Source organism: Corythoichthys intestinalis, chromosome 5 (assembly GCF_030265065.1).
Source record: "Corythoichthys intestinalis isolate RoL2023-P3 chromosome 5, ASM3026506v1, whole genome shotgun sequence".
NCBI lineage: Eukaryota > Metazoa > Chordata > Actinopteri > Syngnathiformes > Syngnathidae > Corythoichthys > Corythoichthys intestinalis.
This window is the reverse complement of record NC_080399.1, coordinates 13,422,619-13,441,722: the sequence shown is the minus strand read 5'-3', so window position 1 is coordinate 13,441,722 and position 19,104 is coordinate 13,422,619. Positions and strand designations below refer to the sequence as shown.

The following is a 19,104-nucleotide window of genomic DNA, read 5'->3' as shown; positions in this document are numbered from 1 at the left end:
TGCATGCCATTAACAACATGTAAACTGTGAGGACTGGCTGCAAATGCTCATCTCTCAGTGTGAATGATGTCGTTAGACGTCCAATCCGTTTTGACTGAGACTGCTGGCAGCGAATCTCACTCAAAATGGACGGGACGTCTAGCACCGCCAGTTAGTTCAGTGAGGGCTCATAAATTATTCATACCAGAGCTGGAAGTTTGCCGCTTGTGTGGAGTCGCAGAAGTCGATGCCCATCACGGCAGTGACTGTCTCACCTGCAGGAAGCAGCTCTGAGGACAGGAAGCATGAAAACCAGTCAGCAATGCACTTCATTGACATAACATTTACTTTTGTAAACTTTCCAACTTCACACACCTATCTCCTGGAACTCTTTAACCCTCATGCCGGACTGCAACTTAACGTCCTCAATGTGTAAATTCTTGGCATCTACAGCAGCGCTATTAGCAAACTGCATCTGCACCGCCACCATGTTGGCATCGGGACCAAAGGGTTGTCGGCTGAAGCAATATTCCACCGACAGGCCCTCGCCGGTGATCCGGTGCAGGAGTTCGTAGCTCTTCTGCGCGCCTGATGGAGAGATAGCCTGTGGAGAAGTTAACAAACTTGAGACGCCGAGTTATATTTTAGCTGGCATGACATTTGGCTTGAGCTCAATTACCGGAATTTTCGGACTATAAGCCACTATTTTTTCCGGCTTTTCCTGCGGCTTATAGTCAAGTGTGGCTTATTCGTTGATTTTTTTGGGTTAATAGGGAACACTTTATTTGACAACGGCGTCATAAGACTGTCATAATTATGACACTATCATGGGAATTACTGAATGCTTATGAGTGTGTGAAAGTGTGAAAGTGTCATCTGGCAAATTATGTCACTAACTCCATTTATATCCAGCTCGGTTCATTGACATCGATTCTAGGGCTGCAGCTATCGATTATTTCAGTAGTCGATTAATCGATGAACTACTTAGTTCGAATAATCGAGTAATCGGTTAAGGAACATAAAATATTAAAATACCTGAACTGAGCCTCAAACGGTATAAAGAAATTAATAAATGAGGATCTATGTACAACAAAAGAACAATTGGCTAACTTACATAGCAAAAGCCCGCTAGCTTAAATGCTGACTTTTTTTTTTTTACCATGCTCTTAACAAATGGTTCAAACACATATGCCCACAAAAATGGCGAAATATACCTATAAACTAAATTACAAATGCATAAAAAGAAAAACCTATAAACTAAATTACAAATGCATTAAAAGAAAAACATTAGCTCAAACAAAACCTTAGCTTATGTTGGTCTTAACAGGGAGCAGCTGTATTGAACCATGTGAAATGAGGCAGACTTGAGGGCAGTATATCCACCCAAAGCAATACAACTAAATGCAAACACTTTCAAAACAAACCATTACAACGCCACTTAAATTTTGCTGCTTCGAGTATTCGTTTAATTAAATTCAAATCTTTTTTTCTAATCGAATACTCAAGTTATTCCATTAATCATTGCAGCACAAATCCATTCAAAAGTGAGATAATTTGACGGATAATACACACAAAAAAAAATCTGTCATAAGCATTCATTTATGCTCATGGCAGTGTCATCTAATAATTATGATGGTTTTATGACAGTCTTATGGCACTACTGTCAAAGAAAGTGTTACCAAATATCATAACTAGCAATTAATGAAACAACTGGAACAGTAACTGAAGAAATAATTAGCACAGAACATGAATTTTGATTGTTATTTACATCTGTAGCGCTACAATGCATGCTAGGAGGCATGTTGGACGACAACAGTGTTAACAGCAGGTGGCAGCAGAAGTTGACTGTCTCCCCCAAGGGAGCAGTGATGGCCAAATTAAGCTTGTTGAAGCAATGAAGCGTTGCAGCCAATTGGTTCAAAGCTTCATGGTGGTTCATTTGGTCTTTTGACAGTCTTGTAATGCCGCTCTCAAATAAAATGTTCCCGGTTAATATCTTTTGGTGTAAATATCCCATAATACAGTGAGGACAGCTGCGGCTTATAGTCCAGTGCGGCTTATCTATGAACAAATGGCGTTTTCATGTCAAATTTAGTGGGTGAAGGCTAATAGTCAGGTGTGCTTTATAGTCCGAAAATTACGGTAACCTATTCACCGCTATTGATGGGGATAGACAATGAAAATATTGACTTACTGTAGGTGAGAGAACGTTATCCGACAAAGATAAACCTTCCAAGTCGGTGACGAGGCTACTGGACAGGAAGGAGTTGACGGGTGTCACTTGAGGCGAAGGGGCGGGTTCGACTGAGAGGGAAAAAAAATGGAGATTATCATAAAAGTCACATGCTGAAATAATTTAAACAGACAAGATATGCAAAAACAAAAAGCTCACAGTCGTCAAGGTCCAGCAGCGACATTTCTTTCTTTTCTTTCTTGCTGTCTTTGGTCCCGGGCTTGGAAGGAGCTTTTGATTGCACTGCCTGGAAAAGGAGTAAAATGTTTTGTGTTAGGCTATTCAACATTGACCAAGATTTAGATGCCATTGACGGTGCTGCATGTTCAATACATTTTGACTGGGACCGACTCCTTGCCGTCGATTATATACCAATTATTTTTGCGATTAGTCATCTAATCGGTTCATGTATCAGTCACGTGTTATTTACTGTTGTATTACAGTATTTTTCCCCTCTTTTTTAAGTTTTTAAAAAATATGTAAATTAAAATAAAATTTATTTTTAGTTTTTTTTTCCTTTAGTTGTTTTTAATTATTATAATAATAAATCAATGCAGTTAATATTTTATATAACATAAATTGGAAAATATTTACTTTCCTTTTTTTTCTAGGTTTTTTTTTTTTATCGGAAATTATCATTTTTTTAATCAAAAATGAAAAATAGATATTTACTCCTTTTTTATTTCTTAAAATATAAATGTGCAAGAAAAAAAACTAACAGATGAAAAAATACACAATAAATAATAATTAAAAAAAGAATATTTAATATTAACTCATGGACTCATTAACTTATGGACTTTAAGTCGCACCTGACTATAAGTCGCACCAGCCAAAAATGTGAAATGAAGAGGGGGAAAAAAACATGTAAATCGCACCGGATTATGAATTGCATTTTAAGGTCTTTTTTTTTTTTAAATCAGAGACCAAGCACAAACATCATACATTATTGTAGTAATAAAACAGAAACCAAGTGCGGAATAGGTACTGTATCTGTTAACATATAAACAATCAGATAACGATAAACTAAACAAACTCTCGATTTCACTCCAAATCACTTCCAAGTCTTCATCTTCAGTATCACTTTTGAACAACTGCACCAACTCGAAGTAGAGGGCACGCCTCGAGTGTAAGTATCAACATATAAGTCGCACCTGAGTAAAAGCCGCAGGCCTAGCCAAACTATGAAAAAAGGTGCAACTTATCGTCCGGAAAATACAATAAATGAGTCCATTGTAAGGGTTAAAAAAATTAAATCTTAATTCATGCATGAAACAGTTAATTCAGAAATTCTGGTCATTCATTCATTCATTCATTTTCCATGCCGCTTATTCCTCACGAGGGTCGCGGAGGTGCTGGAGCCTATCCCAGCTAACTTCAGGCAGTAGGCAGGGGACACCCTGAATTGGTTGCCAGCCAATCGCAGGGCACAAGGAGACACACAACCAATCACGCACACACTCACACCTATGGACAATTTAGAGTGTTCAATCAGCCTACCATGCATGTTTTTGGGATGTGGGAGGAAACCGGAGTTCCCGGAGGAAACCCACGCAGGCACGGGGAGAACATGCAAACTCCACACAGGAAGGCCGAAGCCCGGGATTGAACCCTTGATCTCAGAACTGTGAGGCAGACGTGCTAACCACTCAGCCACCGTGCCGCCTTCCTGGTCATTCAATGACATTTTTTCTTGTGGGCAAAGCACTAAAATAGATTGTGTAAATTACTCATTTATTTTCTTCAAACAACTAAATAACAAAATCGAATAAGGAGGAGGCAGGCTTTATCAAACAGTTGTTCATAAATACAATCCAAATCCAATTTCAAAGCACACTCTCTTGTATGACAATTTAGTTTGAATGGGTGTTTGTGTTGAAAGGAGACTAAGATGTTATATGAATGGATTTATATGTGTGGTTTCTTTATAAAAAGAAATGAGACAACTTTACTATCTAACAATAACTCAAACGCTAACATGCTTCTCCACAACAGAATACAAACGGACACTTAAGACACTGATTTGCAAATTCGCTAATTGACTTCATTTACTCACCTCAGACGGAGGTACACTGGCCCTAACAACACACACGACTCAAGACAATCTAACTCTCATGTAAATATTATTAATTCAGCAAGTAACCCTGAGTGTAGCAGTGAACTCCCTCTCTCTATTGCTCTAATCACTGGCACGGGCGTGTAATGTGAGGACAATACACACTAAAAACGACTCAAGCGGGACTGCTCATAGTTGCCAGGAAAAATCGATTATCAAATTCATTGGAAACTAAATTATTAATCAATTTAATCAATTAGTTGTTGCAGCCCTATTATGGACGCATGTTTGAGTATCATGCAATATCAAAATTTAGTTAGTACTACCTTCTTCTTTTTGACCTCCGCCTCCGACTCGGAATCTTCAGATTCCGATTGGCTGCTATCCGAATCGCTGTCCTCGTCTTCGTCAGACTCCGATTCCGAATCGCTCTTTTGTTGTTTGCTCTTTCTCGTCCGTTTCCTATCTTCCCCTTCACTGCTCTGCTCACTGATGTAAAAGTTCATGCTTGTTAAATTTGGTTTAAATGGAGATGATAACGCCCAAACACGAAAAGGTCCGTCTCACCTTTCGCTCTCTCGCACTGGCTTCTTGAACTCTTTCTTCTTGGTCTTGTCTTCCTCCTCTTCCTCTGATTCAGAGGCTTCTTCGCTCTCTTCACTCTCGGATCCGGAGCCGCTTTCGGCGCTCCCGCTTCCGCTGTCGGAACCGCCCGAGGAGTACGACTCTGTACGAGATTTAGTCAGTTTGTCATTCATAGGTACAGTGGGGCAAATAAGTATTTAGTCAACCACCAATTGTGCAAGTTCTCTTACTTGAAAAGATTAGAGAGGCCTGTAATTGTCAACATGGGTAAACCTCAACCATGACAGACAGAATGTGGAAAAAAAACCCGAAAATCACATTGTTGGATTTTTAAAGAATTTATTTCCAAATTAGAGTGGAAAATAAGTATTTGGTCACCTACAAACAAGCAGGTTTTCTGGCTGTCAAAGAGGTCTAACTTCTTCTAACGAGGTCTCACGAGGTCTAACGGGGCTCCACTCTTTACCTGTATTAATGGCACCTGTTTTAACTCATTATTAGTATAAAAGACACCTGTCCACAACTTCAGTCAGCAACACTCCAAACTCCACTATGGCAAAGATCAAAGAGCCGTCGAAGGACACCAGAGACAAAATTGTAGACCTGCACCAGGCTGGGAAGACTGAATCTGCAATAGGTAAAACGATTGGTGTATAGAAATTAACTGTGGAAGCAATTATTAGAAAATGGAAGACACACAAGACCACTGATAATCTCCCTCGATCTGGGGCTCCATGCAAGATCTCACCTCGTGGCGTCAAAATGACAACAAGAGCGGTGAGCAAAAATCCCAGAACCACACGGGGGGACCTAGTGAATGACCTACAGAGAGCTGGGACCACAGTAATAAAGGCTACTATCAGTAACACAATGCGCCGCCAGGGACTAAAATCCTGCACTGCCAGACGTGTCCCCCTGCTGAAGGAAGTACACGTCCAGGCCCGTCTGCGGTTCGCTAGAAAGCATTTGGATGATCCAGAAGAGGACTGGGAGAATGTGTTATGGTCAGATGAAACCAAAATAAACTTTTTGGTAGAAACACAGGTTCTCGTGTTTGGAGGAGAAAGAATACTGAATTGCATCCGAGGAACACCATATCCACTGTGAAGCATGAGGCAGAAACATCATGCTTTGGGGCTGTTTTTCTGCAAAGGGAACAGGACGACTGATGAAAGAAATGAGTGAAAATCTCCTTCCATCAGCAAGGGCATTGAAGATGAGACGTGGCTGGGTCTTTCAGCATGACAATGATCCCAAATGCACAGCCAGGGCAACAAAGGAGTGGCTTCGTAAGAAGCATTTCAAGGTCCTGGAGTGGCCTAGTCAGTCTCCAGATCTCATCCCCATAGAAAATCTGTGGAGGGAGTTGAAAGTCCGTGTTGCCCAAGGACAGCCCCAAAACATCACTGCTCTAGAGGAGATCTGCAGGGAGGAATAGGCCAAAATACCAGCAACAGTGTGTGAAAAGCTTGTGAAAAGTTACAGAAAATGTTTGGCCTCCGTTATTGCCAACAAAGGGTACATAACAAAGTATTGAGATGAACTTTTGGTATTGACCAAATATTTATTTTCCACCATGATTTGCAAATAATTTTTTTAGAAATCAAACAATGTGATTTTCTGGTTTTTTTTCTACATTCTGTCTCTCATGGTTGAGGTTTACCCACGTTGACAATTACAGGCCTCTCTAATATTTTCAAGTGGGAGAACTTGCACAATTAGTGGTTGACTAAATACTTATTTGCCCCACTGTAGGTTTCAGCGAAACATTCACTGAATTTACCACTGTCGGCCGATTCCGTCGGCCCGGACTCGCCCTCGGAATCGGAGTAGAAAGGCTTCTCTACTTTCTTCTCCTTTCTCTTCTCACGGCTGCTGCACTTGGTCCATTCGGGCACCTGGCCAAAAGAGTGAAAAAGCATCAGGCCGCTGCGACAAAAGCTCACCTGAGACAGAAGCGGCGGGCGACACGGGCTGACAACGGCAACAGCGGAACGGCCACGAAAGCCTCGGCCTTGGGCGCGATGCAGACGGATGAAGCCAGCCTGCCTCGCCTGCCGAGTCAGGCGACAAAAGTCAATCCTGAGTGTTTGTCAAGATGGCTGCAAGCACCAGGTGATGGCTTAATGGCTTTTTTTTTTTAATATAACCCAAATAGCAGTTCCATTAGGAGAAGTGATGTCTTTGGGAGTGACTCGTTTTGCGCAGTGGTGAAATTTGTCATCCATCTTCCCACCCACGTCCTTGTTAGGGGGGTGGGTGGGCTGGTGCCTACCAAAGCTCTCTGGTTAAACCCTGGACTGGTTGGGACTGGACATGTGCCGATTACCGGTTTCAAGGTATACCGTGGTATGAAAACGACAGGGTTTCAAAACCGTGAAAATTTTCCATCATACCGCCCCTGCGGTATTAGCTATTTGTTATGTTCCGAAAATGCAGAGAGAAACCTCCCGCTTGCAGCTGCAAGGCTCAACCCTCTTCCACCGGTTGTTGCTCAGTGTCAATGAGTCAGCTGTACAACAAGATGGCTGGAGGAGGTGAAACTCCTGAACTTTTCCCCCCCATCGAAGAAAACAAAATCACTTGTATGGGAATACTTCAGCGACAGAAAAGTTACAGACGGCCGCGGCTTAGAGGAGGAGGACTAACTGATATGTAAAACATGTTTGCGGAGGGTGGCTGCCGGGAGGCAATACCTCCAATATGATTTGCATCTATACAAAATTAAAGGTTAGTCAACCCTGTCATGGACGTTTCCCACCAGCTACGAGAGTTAACTCGGTCGTGTTTAGAATGTTTAGCGGTGGTAAAACATGTAGTGTGTTTTTCTCTCTGGTAACTGTGTTGAGAAAGAGAGTGTGTGTGTAATGTAAACATGATGATACGAGTCATGCACACGAACCTTTTTATAGAAAATAATTCAATTATTTTTGTTCTGGTGGTAATAATGTTGAGCTCTGGCTGTGGGTTTAGGGTCACCTAAAGGACTGCATTTATTTAAATTTTACTTAGAATATTTCAGTTATTTTTTTGTTTGTTTTTTAAAATTTATTTTAAGATTATCTTATGCTCAAATTTGGTAATATGATTTGAAAAATACAAATCCTGTTCAATGGAAAAATGCATTGTTTTTTTTTAACCTCGATATCTAAAAGTAACACATTTTAGAGCTGTAATCGAGTACCGTGATACCGTGAAACCAGGATATTTTGGCTTAATGTTATCATACCGTCAGAATCTCATAACATGCACATGCCTAGACTTGCAACCTAATCTCAGGGTGGAATTTATCTGCTTTCAAGTTAACATTGCCAACACTAAGGACTAGAGTTGTCCATTATTATCGGGCAGTCGATAATATCGGCCGATTAAAGCATTTTAAAATAATATCAGATAATATCAACAAAAGGTTTTCATTATCGGTTTATAGCCAATATTCCTATAGCCCCTACCCACGTGACGTCACAACTCCTTCCTCCTGACTGGTGCCGCCCAATTGTCCGTCAACACATCATGTTTCCCTGTTACGGCTACGTACATTCCTCCTATTTACGACGTGTTTTTCTGCTCGTCAAAATGGTGAAGGCGTGTGTGGCGGTCGGTTGCAATAACAGAGAAGATAGACTGAGAAGACGGAGAGACTTGAAGTTCTACCGGATTCCGAGAGACCCGGAGAGAAGAGAGCGAGATGGGCTGCTGCAATTCGACGAGAAAACTGGGCTCCAAACGATTACCACAGATTATGTAGTAGTCATTTTATATCTGGTAAGATGCATTTAATATATATTTAGAGGGTTTTGGGCTGACAACCACAATTAAGATCATTGCTAGGCTAATCGCCGACAACATACACGTATGTATGTAGTGAGAGTGCTATCGCTAAACCATATAAACATTAAAAGCCCCAACTCCATTGACAAACGACATGAAATACATTAGACTTGACAGTGGATGTTAGCAATAACAAAAGATTTTGAAGTGAAAATTTCGTAACTCACCCTTCCAAGCACAAGATAGATTCCTGCCGAATTTTCGTGGACGAGGACCTGTTTTACCCAACCAGCAACGAAGTATTTATAAGCCTCCAAGCTCTTAAAGTTTTTCAAACTTTCGTGAGAATAGGCTGATTTTGTGTGGACAGGATAGTTGTACAGTTCAGGGTAGCTAGCAGATGTCAGGCAAATACGGCGGAGACAGCGGGTCGAAAAACATCGATTTAGGCATCAAATATGGATCTGGCGAATGGATAAACTGAAGCTTTTCCACATAACGCCTTTTATGCAACGCATCAAGTGAGTTTACGGCATCCGAAAGCACCGGGTCTTCCATGAAATGCATTATAAATTGCTCGATCAATTGAGACCATTGATAATACAGACACAAAATGACGGACAAGTGGGCGGAACCATACAGCGAGCACGTGATTTTGTGACGTCGATGGGTAGGGTCTATAGCTGTGCTGTCATTTCCACGAATTGTCTGCCTGTTTCTGGTGTTTTGCCACCCCCTGCTGCCGCTTAGGTGTAATTAGTTTTGCTAAATTCCAGCACTTTCTGCTGGCCTAATCATATGTTGACGCGAGCTCATTACGAATATAGAGAACTAAATAGACAAGCTAATGTCAGCAGCCAACATACCATAGCGGTTCTTGCCATCTCACTACGTTGTTTTTGCCTTATATAAGCACCGCTTGTAAGTTCCTTTGTTTTATATTCAAGAGCGTTGTGCAGATGTGTATGTTTCGTTTTGTTTGCATTTGTGGTAAAATGTGGTTACATTATTACATTGCTTGCAAGCTGTACTACCAGTTGCTATTCAAATTGGCACATGGTGTATTTTTTGCTTTACTTTGTGACTTTATTTCATATTATTGACAAAATGTTTTGTTGTTTTCAGTTTTTCAAAAAAGTATCAGCGCTCTTGTCAAGAGAACGATGACCCCAGTAAAGCCAATTTAACTTTACTCCAGCATCTGACTTGTCTTTAGAGCCTGATTTGTTCGCTATCTGTCAATTTGTGTACCCACTACCCACACACACATAGACGACAGAACAAGTGCCTTCTTGGTACTTTGCACTTTCACTTGATCCAAAAAACTGATGTTTGCTCCATTTTGATTTCAACGATAAATAGAGTGGTGCAATATAGGCATTTTGCCCATAACGTCAGTTGAAGTTGTTTCATTATTTTTCACAGAACCTTGAAGTTGTTACATTTATTATTATTATTAAAGCATCTAGTGGGTCATCACAATACAACTGCCATAGTCGCAATATGTTAAGTCCACAACCGCATATATTGGTTTTGGTTTTATTAATTTTTATATGATCGATTGGTCAAAAAGTCATTTGGGGACAACTCTACTAAGAACGATACATTTCCATAACACAGCACTTTGTTATTTGCTGACTTTAAAAATAAACAAGAAGTGAAAGTGAAAAGAGAAAAAAAATATTAAAGTAACCAAATGACTAATCCGCTGAGATTAAGAGTGGGGTAACTCAATTTTTGTCATTTTTAAATGAAACGCAGACATCGACAGAGAAAACAGCATTTCTTTCAGATAAATACTGGTCTAAATTATTCATGAGTGACGTAAATGAGGCAGTACTTTATTACATGCAGCACTTTTCCTTAACTTCCCATTTCCAAACTGGTCACGCCCGTGAAACCAGTCTTGATTAGAAATTAAGTAATGGATTCACTTGGGGTGCTAGTGCATCTGCACATTGCTATAAATGAACGCTATTTATAAATTTTTCAAGAAATCCAGTTTTGACGAATGGTTGAACTTAAACCATGATTGCTGTAAACTTTTTTTTCTCACAATTTAAATTAATGAATGCTATTACCATTTTTCATGGAATAAGAATTTAATAGATTGAATTTTGACCACTATTACAATAAACTTTTTTTCTATTCTCACAATTTGAATTGTAGTAAGGAGCCCCCCGGGTGCCAGGGTAGAAAAAAAAAAAAAAAAAAATCATAGCTAATCTGTACCCACAGATTTCTAATCTGTACCCACAGTTTACTAAATTGTACCCACAGTTTACTAATCTGTACCCACAGATCACTAAACTGTACCCACAGTTTAGCAATCTGTACCCACAGATTACTAAACTGTACCCACAGATTACTAATCTGTACCCACAGTTTAGCAATGACCCGGAAACTGTAGTCACCAATGTTTGGCGGGGACTCCAAACGCCGAGGGACCGACCGAGCAAGCACCTGCACCTTTTGCCCTCGGCAAACAAAGGGGTTTTAAAAGGTAACTATTGCACATTTTCTTTGGTAGACGTCTACATTTTCAGGTGTCATCAATCAATATGGCATGTTGTGTGTTAGTAGCCGCTAATGCGGCTACTAAAAATAGCTAACTGACAAATGAACACTACTTGAATTAAGCACGCACCGACACGACAGCAGTACAGAAAATGTGCAAACACAACATGCCATATTGATTGATGACACCTGAAAGACGCCTCCCAAAGAAAACGTGCAATAGTTACCTTTTAAAACCCCTTTGTTCGCCGAGGGCAAATGGTGCAGATGCTTGCTCGGTCGGTCCCTCGGCGTTTGGATGCGGAGTCCCCGCCAAACATTGGTGACTACTGTTTCCGGTTGATTGCTAAACTGTGGGTACAGATTAGTAAACTGTGGGCACAGTTTAGTAATCTGTCGATACAGATTAGTAAACTGTGGGTACAGTTTAGTAAACTGTGGGTACAGATTGCTAAACTGTGGGTACAGTTTACTAATCTGTGGGTACAGTTCACTAATCTGTGGGTACAGTTTACTAATCTGTGGATACAGTTTAGTAATCTGTGGGTACAGATTAGTAAACTGTACCCACAGATTAGTAAACTGTGGGTACAGATTAGCTATGATTTTTAATTTTTTCCATCCTGGCACCCGGAGGGCTCCGTAGAATTGAGAAAATGTTATTGTCACTCATTAAATACTAATTTCACGGATAGTTGGATTTAGACCATTATTGCTGTATATATATATTTTTTTAATTTCCCAGTTTATTAAATTCCTTGAAGATACTGACAAGGATCCAAAGTATGAAATTAAAGATAATGACAGTACCTCAATTGTGGATAAAAGTGCAACCAATCTGATCTAAGTCGCAAACCATAAAATGAAAAATGCCAAAATCTTAGGAAAACCACCACATCTAATTAGAATGAAATAATTGTCTTAAAAATCACAAATGATTCTGTTTTATTCGCCCTCATTTTTTCTGCAGCCAAAATTAATTCATTGGCTATTATTAAATACCATAGGCAAAATCTATTGTACGAACTAAGTTAAAATGACAAAAATGACGTTATTCCACTCTAAACCTCAGATGCTCAATTTTCCATCTCACACTTGTATCGATCAATATCAATAGCAATGTTGGTTTCGTCATTATTGATATTTAGATCGATCCGCCCACTACTAACAATCAGATGAATAGACTGAAGCTCCTCTCGAAGAGAGCCTCTCTAAAAGAATCACTTCTCTAATGGCAGACACTGAGGAAAGAGGGGATGGAAGAAGAGGGGCGAGGGGGGCTTTGTTTGTGTTCTCAAGTGGCTGACAGCTATAAGCACAGAACAGCGACTACACCAGGCGAAGGCGCGGGGAGCAGGGAAAGGATGGCGGAGGGGCATCGCGAAGCTGCTACAATGCTTCGAGAGGGCGCTAACTGACTCACGCTGGTCAACGTTGTGACTCGCTCAAGCAGCGAAAATACCTGGCAAGACTGAGGGGGGTGAAGGTGGGGGGAGAAAAGAAAGATGGGGGATGGAGGTGAGATGGTGGGAAGATTTAAGAGAAGAAAATTAAAATGAAATAAAAAACATCAGGAGACAAAAAAGCACAGGAAGGTTTCTGGGTCTTGAATGTGGGAAAACTCATAACTATTAGTGACAAAAATGAACGGCAAATGCTCTTGGGTGGTTCCACTTTAGATTAAAAGTGAGTGAAAGTGCAGTGGTACAAAAAAATGTAAATTATCTTGAACAGTTTCACAATGATGTGTCATTTTGATAGTCAAGTTTCACGATGGCATTACCTGTAGAGCACTCATTCACTCACATAAATGAATGTGATGTTTTTGTTTTGTGTACACAATAACAACAAGATTTTTGGGAAAACAGACAAAAGGGAAAGAAAAACATCACAGGCAAAGACAAAAAAAAAATCACAGATAACAATCAAAAATCACACCATGCAAAACAAAACAGAGGGAGAGGAGGAAATGTTTAAAAATGGTTTATCACCTCTATAATTTTATAAAAATAAGCAAATTATGTAGGTGGCTAAAAATGAGATTTTATGAAACATACTGTATATTCTTTTTTCCCCTCTCATTTTTACCTTGTGGTATACTCTGCTGGTGTGTACCTTTGTCCCTCCTTTGTTGGTAAAATTGTGGAATTTAGGGGACTTTCACACTAGCACTATTTGGTCCTTTTTAAACGGACCACAGTTCCTTTTCTCAGATAGTCCGCTTTGTTTTGTAAATGTGAACACACATCCGAACTCTGGCTCCCTCAAAAATCATGGGTCTTGGTCCGCTTTAAGTGCACCCTGCTTCGCCTGTGAATGCAACCGGAGCCGATCATTACGTACAGCATCTTCCGGCAGAGATGGGGGGTGATTCCTCCCTTGTAGGGAGGTAATTCCTCTTCTACAATTGTCCAATGAATGAGTGCAGTTTTCGTCCAGGGGTTGCTATTCGGAAAGTTCCGTTCGCGCAGTGTGAATACTGAACCTTTTCAACAATTCATTTGCAAATGTTGTGAGGTAGCTCTCCAATCAGACCGTGGTCCTCTTGGTCAAAGGTGGGTAGTAACATGTTGCATGTACTCCGTTACCTTGACTTGAGTAGGTTTTTGAGGAAAAGAGTAATTTCACTAAGCTATACTTTTTACTTGAGTAGATTTGTGAAGAAAAAACGCGACTCTCACTCCGCTGCTTTGGGCTACACAATAGTTGTTTTTTTATATAAATAGTTTTTCCTCTTTATTATTTCATATTACATTCATTATTTTCTTTGCCAGCGATGCCAAGAGGTCTACCGATTTACCAATAAGACGTCGCAACAATAATCACATGACTCCATTATACGAATCAGACGCAAGCTTGCCGTTCGAGCTTCACAACAGCCTGTTCAATCATGTGGTGTCTTTAAAACACCTTAAAAAATGAGGTATTTGATATAGAGCCCTGCCCTCAACATGACTAGAAAGCGCTGATTTTAACCTCTCTCCCACTTTTTATTTGGCACCAATTGACCACGGAAAACCGGAGATATGATCCTTTTAATTTCAAAATAGTAAAGGAACTCTTCACTATTCAATCTAGGAACTATTTTCTCCACCAGAGGGCACTCATGCTCTTTGGAGGAATAATACTTCATTTATGTAATTTTTTTTCTCTCGTCAGAATTCAACGAATTTTTTTTTTTTTTGTATTTCTTCGGCTTAATGTGGTTATGTAATGGGTTATCGTTAAGGGGGTTTAAAAAAATCGATAATTAGATGCATCGCGATTCGACACATGACGATTCGATTACGATTAAAAAACGATGATATTCCCTAATAACTTTATGACAGCCGCTTGTAGCGGAACGAAATTTAAGGTACGCCCGGACACCTTTTACGGACGCACGCACAACGTTGTGATGGATGCTGCCTGTAACTGAGCGAGAGATTTACTCCTTTTCAAAAGACTGAACAAATAATTTGTGTATGAGACAGGCAGGAGCCTGGAGGTCACGCTTCTGTGCGCAAGTTATTTTTTAGAGCGAGAGGGGAAGAGAGATAGTTCGTTGTTCCTTGTTTTTCAGTTGTCCAGCAGCAGTTTCAAGTCATGTCGATTGAAAAATGTCCTGAGTGTGTTGCTAAGACCCGTGTGCGTCTATAAGAGGTGAGTACACGAACACTCTTGTACTGTTTAGCCTTTATTGTTGTTTTTGAGCCAAGCGCTAAGCTAATTAGCTAATTCGCTAACTTGTATTTCACATGCAGAATGTGTGAAATCATGAGTAAGTACAGCGGTAACACTACAAACATGCGAAATAGTACAGAAATCTGTGAAAACAAAGTATATTGGTTAAAAGAATTTTTATTTCTAAAGACACTTTGTTTCCAGAAAATGTGGAATTCATTCCACCTGTGTAAATTTTATTGTATTGTTGAATGAAAGAAGTAGGGCCTACTGCCTTCAAAATGGTTAATGTTTTTGCACTTTCTTGTAAAAAAAAAAAAAAAAAAAATAATAATAATAAATAAATACGTAAATAAATAAAGCAGCAGTTTAAGGGCAGGTTTTTGTCGTAAGGGCATTTTTCCGTTGTTCCTGTTGAATCATTAGGCTATTTTAAATAAGTAATGGCCATGAATTTGTTAGGCTACTTTATTAATTAGTAATGTGCGATGAATCGGAATCGTGATAACTGTGATCATCGTATAATAATTGAATCGTAGCACCCTGTATCGTAATCGAATCGAATCTTGGGGTGCCTAAGCTGGCACACCCCTATTTATAGTACACTATCATTATAACAACAGTTCATATAGATAATTTTGTGTTCTATTTTATTTTATTTTATTTTATGTGTTTGTTTTATCTTTCAAAGTTGACTTATTTCACTGTGTTTTGCTATGTAAAGCACTTTGGTCTCCTTGGCGGATTTTTAAATGCGCTATACAAATAAAGTTGACTGAATGATTGATTGATTGAAAAAAATACACTTGAAAAAAAATCCAGCAAAAATATAAGCAGTTACTCACAATGTTACTCATTACTTGAGTATTCTTTTCACCAAATACTTTTTTACTTGTACTTGAGTACATTTTTTGGACGACTACTTTCACTTTTACTTGAGTAACATTATATTATTTTGAAGTAACGCTGCTCTTTCTTGAGTAACATTTTTGGCTACTCTACCCACCTCTGCTTTTGGTCTAATGTGACTTTGCCGTTAGAGTATCGTCTGAACTTTAAAAAAGTGTAGAAAGGAAAGAACGGTCAAACAAAAAAGTAAAACAGCCACCGCACTCCCAAACCCAACCTCTCGCCAGTCTCCAAGCAGGCCGATTCTCCCCTCGCCGGTAGTTATGACATCCTCTGTCTACGAGTGGGGTGAAAGAATGGGTTAAAAGGGTCCTTAATGGAGGTGCACCGATCACAATTTTCTAGCCCATCACTTATTTTCGAAAAGCCCGACCTGCCAATCTCCAACTTGCTGATCACAATTTTTTGATAAACAACATCATGCCTTTGACATTCCAATAAATCTTGTTTCATTGTAAAATATTGAACGTTACTTGTGATTAACTGCACATGCAGTTGTCTGAAAAATAATATTAAAAACTTTTCTTTCCAACTACTAAATTATAATTTTCTTGACCAAAAATTTAAACGCAGCAGTATTTTGCTTTACAAAAAAAAGACGGAAAATTACGGAAATTGATACATTTTGTGGAAAAGAGAACTACTAAATTATGTCAGGGCTCTAAGTTTCTCTTTGTCGCATCTTTTTACTTTTTCATTCTTAAACAGATTAAATGTGAGCCAATTGGGATGTTTTTATTTGTATTTTATATTTAACTTTTTATTGGGTATTAGCTGCTAAATTCTCTCCCAAAAGGAAAGACGAGTAATGGCGCCATCTAGCGCCCAAAAAAAACAATAACCACACAGTGACTATATAGAACGCCAATACAAATTTCACTCTTTCCCACATCAATGTAGCAAAGAGCAACAGGTATTACAATAGTAAACACTATGTTGGGGTCACGAAAGTACGAAAATATTTAACAAGTGCACTTACATTATATTCTGATATTAATAACCGCGACAACATGCTAGCGAGCTACTATGGCCAAACTGACTCGCGATTGGAAGACAAAATCGCTTATATTTTTAGTGATCGACTGATCACTGGTCCCGCAAAATCTATGACATCAGTCGATCGGTACACCTTTAGTCCATGCTTTTGGATAATGTACCACAATTACACTTAGACTAGAGAAGATAGCTGCTATTTTGAGAAAATCTTGCTTAGTCACTTATTGACCACTATTGACGGCAATAAGACTTCCAATTCATTTTGACTCCCAGCCACAATGGATTGGATGTCTATCACTGTTAATGGCACTGGCACATAATCATTCACTACCAACCCTCCTAGCTAAAGTAATCATGACATCAATGTTTAATAAAAAAACGAACATGACAACATGAACCAAAACTTGACTACGATCCTTGAATTCAAAATCAAGTAATTGCGTTTTTGATCGACCGCATCTTGATTTTGACCAGAAAGATGTGCTCAAGTTTTGATTTATGGACACATCATCGCTTATGAGAAACCAATAGCACACGGAGATTTATAGCTACAGTATAAGCTATCATTTTCCAAATGTTAGCTTGGAAAATCAAGTAGCTCATGTGCTATTGGCTCATACATGGGTGACAAGACAGCAAGAGGGGGTGCGAATGAGCTGCTGCATGGAGTGAATCAAATCCAAATTACTAAGGGATGACAAGTAAGTGAATCTATGACCACCAATATCAGTGTTATGTTGCTCGCTCCGGATCAGGAGCCACACTCGTTCCCCTCCTGACTGGGTTTGACTCTGAATGTTACTGAATGCCACTGCACGCACAGACTCCTTCACCTCCACGTTGCGCACGGAGGGATCTGGGGCGGCTTCCGGCCAGTCAGGTAATTCCTGGTAGCCACCGGCTTTGGCGTTCAGCAGGTGGGACAGTGAGCCCAACTGGAAGTGGTCTCGATCTAGAAAAGGGAGAAACGGAATAAGCTACAAAGTTTTTATGACAGCTGTTTTAGTTTGAATCTTAGTCTTTTGGAGGAAAAAACTTACAACAACTCTCTGTCATGTTTCAGTTAATATGTTAGTCTAGTTTTAGTCGATGAATACCCTAGTTTTAGTCAGTGAATACCCGAAAAACAATTTAGTCAGTAAAAAAACTTGTAGTCTAGTTTTAGCCAAAACAAGTTCAAGTGAACTACGACTGTCCGGTACCAAAACAAGATTCAATGAACTGCCATTTTTGGGGGGATAATTGGAGTAACTATGTAACAAATCTGCGCATAATCATGTATTCTTTCATCTTCAGTACTGCTAATCAACAATTAATTAATCAGCCCTGAGGCAAAGAAAGCATATATTTATCAAATTTGTCCTCGTATAACAGAGAAGCCATTTTAGTTAGTGTCCTCACCAATAAGAAGTAGAAGAAGAACAAAGCAAGTGACTTTTTTTCTGAAAAGAATAAACTAAGGTTTCCACCAATTTAAGTTCAACGTTTACAGTACAATTTTATATTCAAAAGAGTAGTTTTATTTGTAAGAAATTGCTCAATAAATATAAACTTGTTCAAAATATTAGCAAAGACTAATACAGTGCACAATTATGTATGAATGTTCTACTTGTACGCTAACGTGCTTTAATTAGCAACATTAGCTTGAACTCAGCATTACATTTTACACCAAAAATGTGAAAAATCTTTAAATAGTAAATTTATAACAGACCATTTGCTGAATAAAATTGTATTGTATGTCTATCTTCACATGACTTGTAACAAGTCATGTGAAGATAGACATACAAGACTTGTTACCTAAATAATATACAAAATAATATAGCAAGGCCAACCTTCTATGACTGCTTTAGCTATAGTATTTTTACCACAAGTTTGTGGCCAGTTTTAGCTGTCATATTCCACTGTGATATTGTGTTCTGTTCTCTTTTTAGTATGATGATATTTAAAGTATGACTATATATCCTCGTGTCGTTTCTGACCACCAAGCCTCGTTGCTGCTATGGTTAATCAAGAGTCGCAAAATTGGCAAATATCTCGTCATGTTTTAGGCTTCTAAGATATGGGCTTAGCTCGTTATCGTCAGTTACCGTCATGGAAAACGTAATATTTTTATTGTCATTGTTAACAAAACTGGAGCTACGATGAGAAAGCGTCTTCAATGTTACCGCTCTTGAACTGCTTCTGTACCTTTAAATGGAGACTCCAAAACCGGTGCAGGCTTGAGGGCCAGGAAGAGCTTCTTGGCGTACTTGCTGAGGGCGCCACTCTTCTCTGTGGGTACAATGAGCTGGCGGATAAAGCGCGCCCGATCACGGATGTCGTAATTTTGGTCGTACTTAGCCAAGTTGAGGACATACTGCGTCAAAAGTTTGGTCTGTTGGAGACAAAAATGAGGTGA

General features: G+C 39.4%; 1 protein-coding gene across 11 annotated transcripts in view; it reads right to left on the bottom strand.

The window, feature by feature from the left end:
• Positions 1-19,104, bottom strand: part of LOC130915781 (AP-3 complex subunit beta-2) — a 71,790-nt gene that overhangs the window by 14,537 nt on the left and 38,149 nt on the right. For 5 of the 11 annotated variants that reach the window (XM_057835847.1, XM_057835851.1, XM_057835843.1 and 2 more), the window contains 10 exons: positions 18,894-19,080; positions 17,528-17,658; positions 12,562-12,609; positions 6,634-6,748; positions 4,833-4,992; positions 4,592-4,754; positions 2,372-2,459; positions 2,174-2,283; positions 355-583; positions 185-269 (listed from right to left, as the gene is read on the bottom strand). In XM_057835847.1, coding sequence (XP_057691830.1) covers positions 185-269; positions 355-583; positions 2,174-2,283; positions 2,372-2,459; positions 4,592-4,754; positions 4,833-4,992; positions 6,634-6,748; positions 12,562-12,609; positions 17,528-17,658; positions 18,894-19,080 — 1,316 coding nt within the window. The remainder of the gene's footprint in view (positions 1-184; positions 270-354; positions 584-2,173; positions 2,284-2,371; positions 2,460-4,591; positions 4,755-4,832; positions 4,993-6,633; positions 6,749-12,561; positions 12,610-17,527; positions 17,659-18,893; positions 19,081-19,104) is intronic. The other 6 variants (XM_057835848.1, XM_057835852.1, XM_057835853.1 and 3 more) reach the window with 2 other exon arrangements.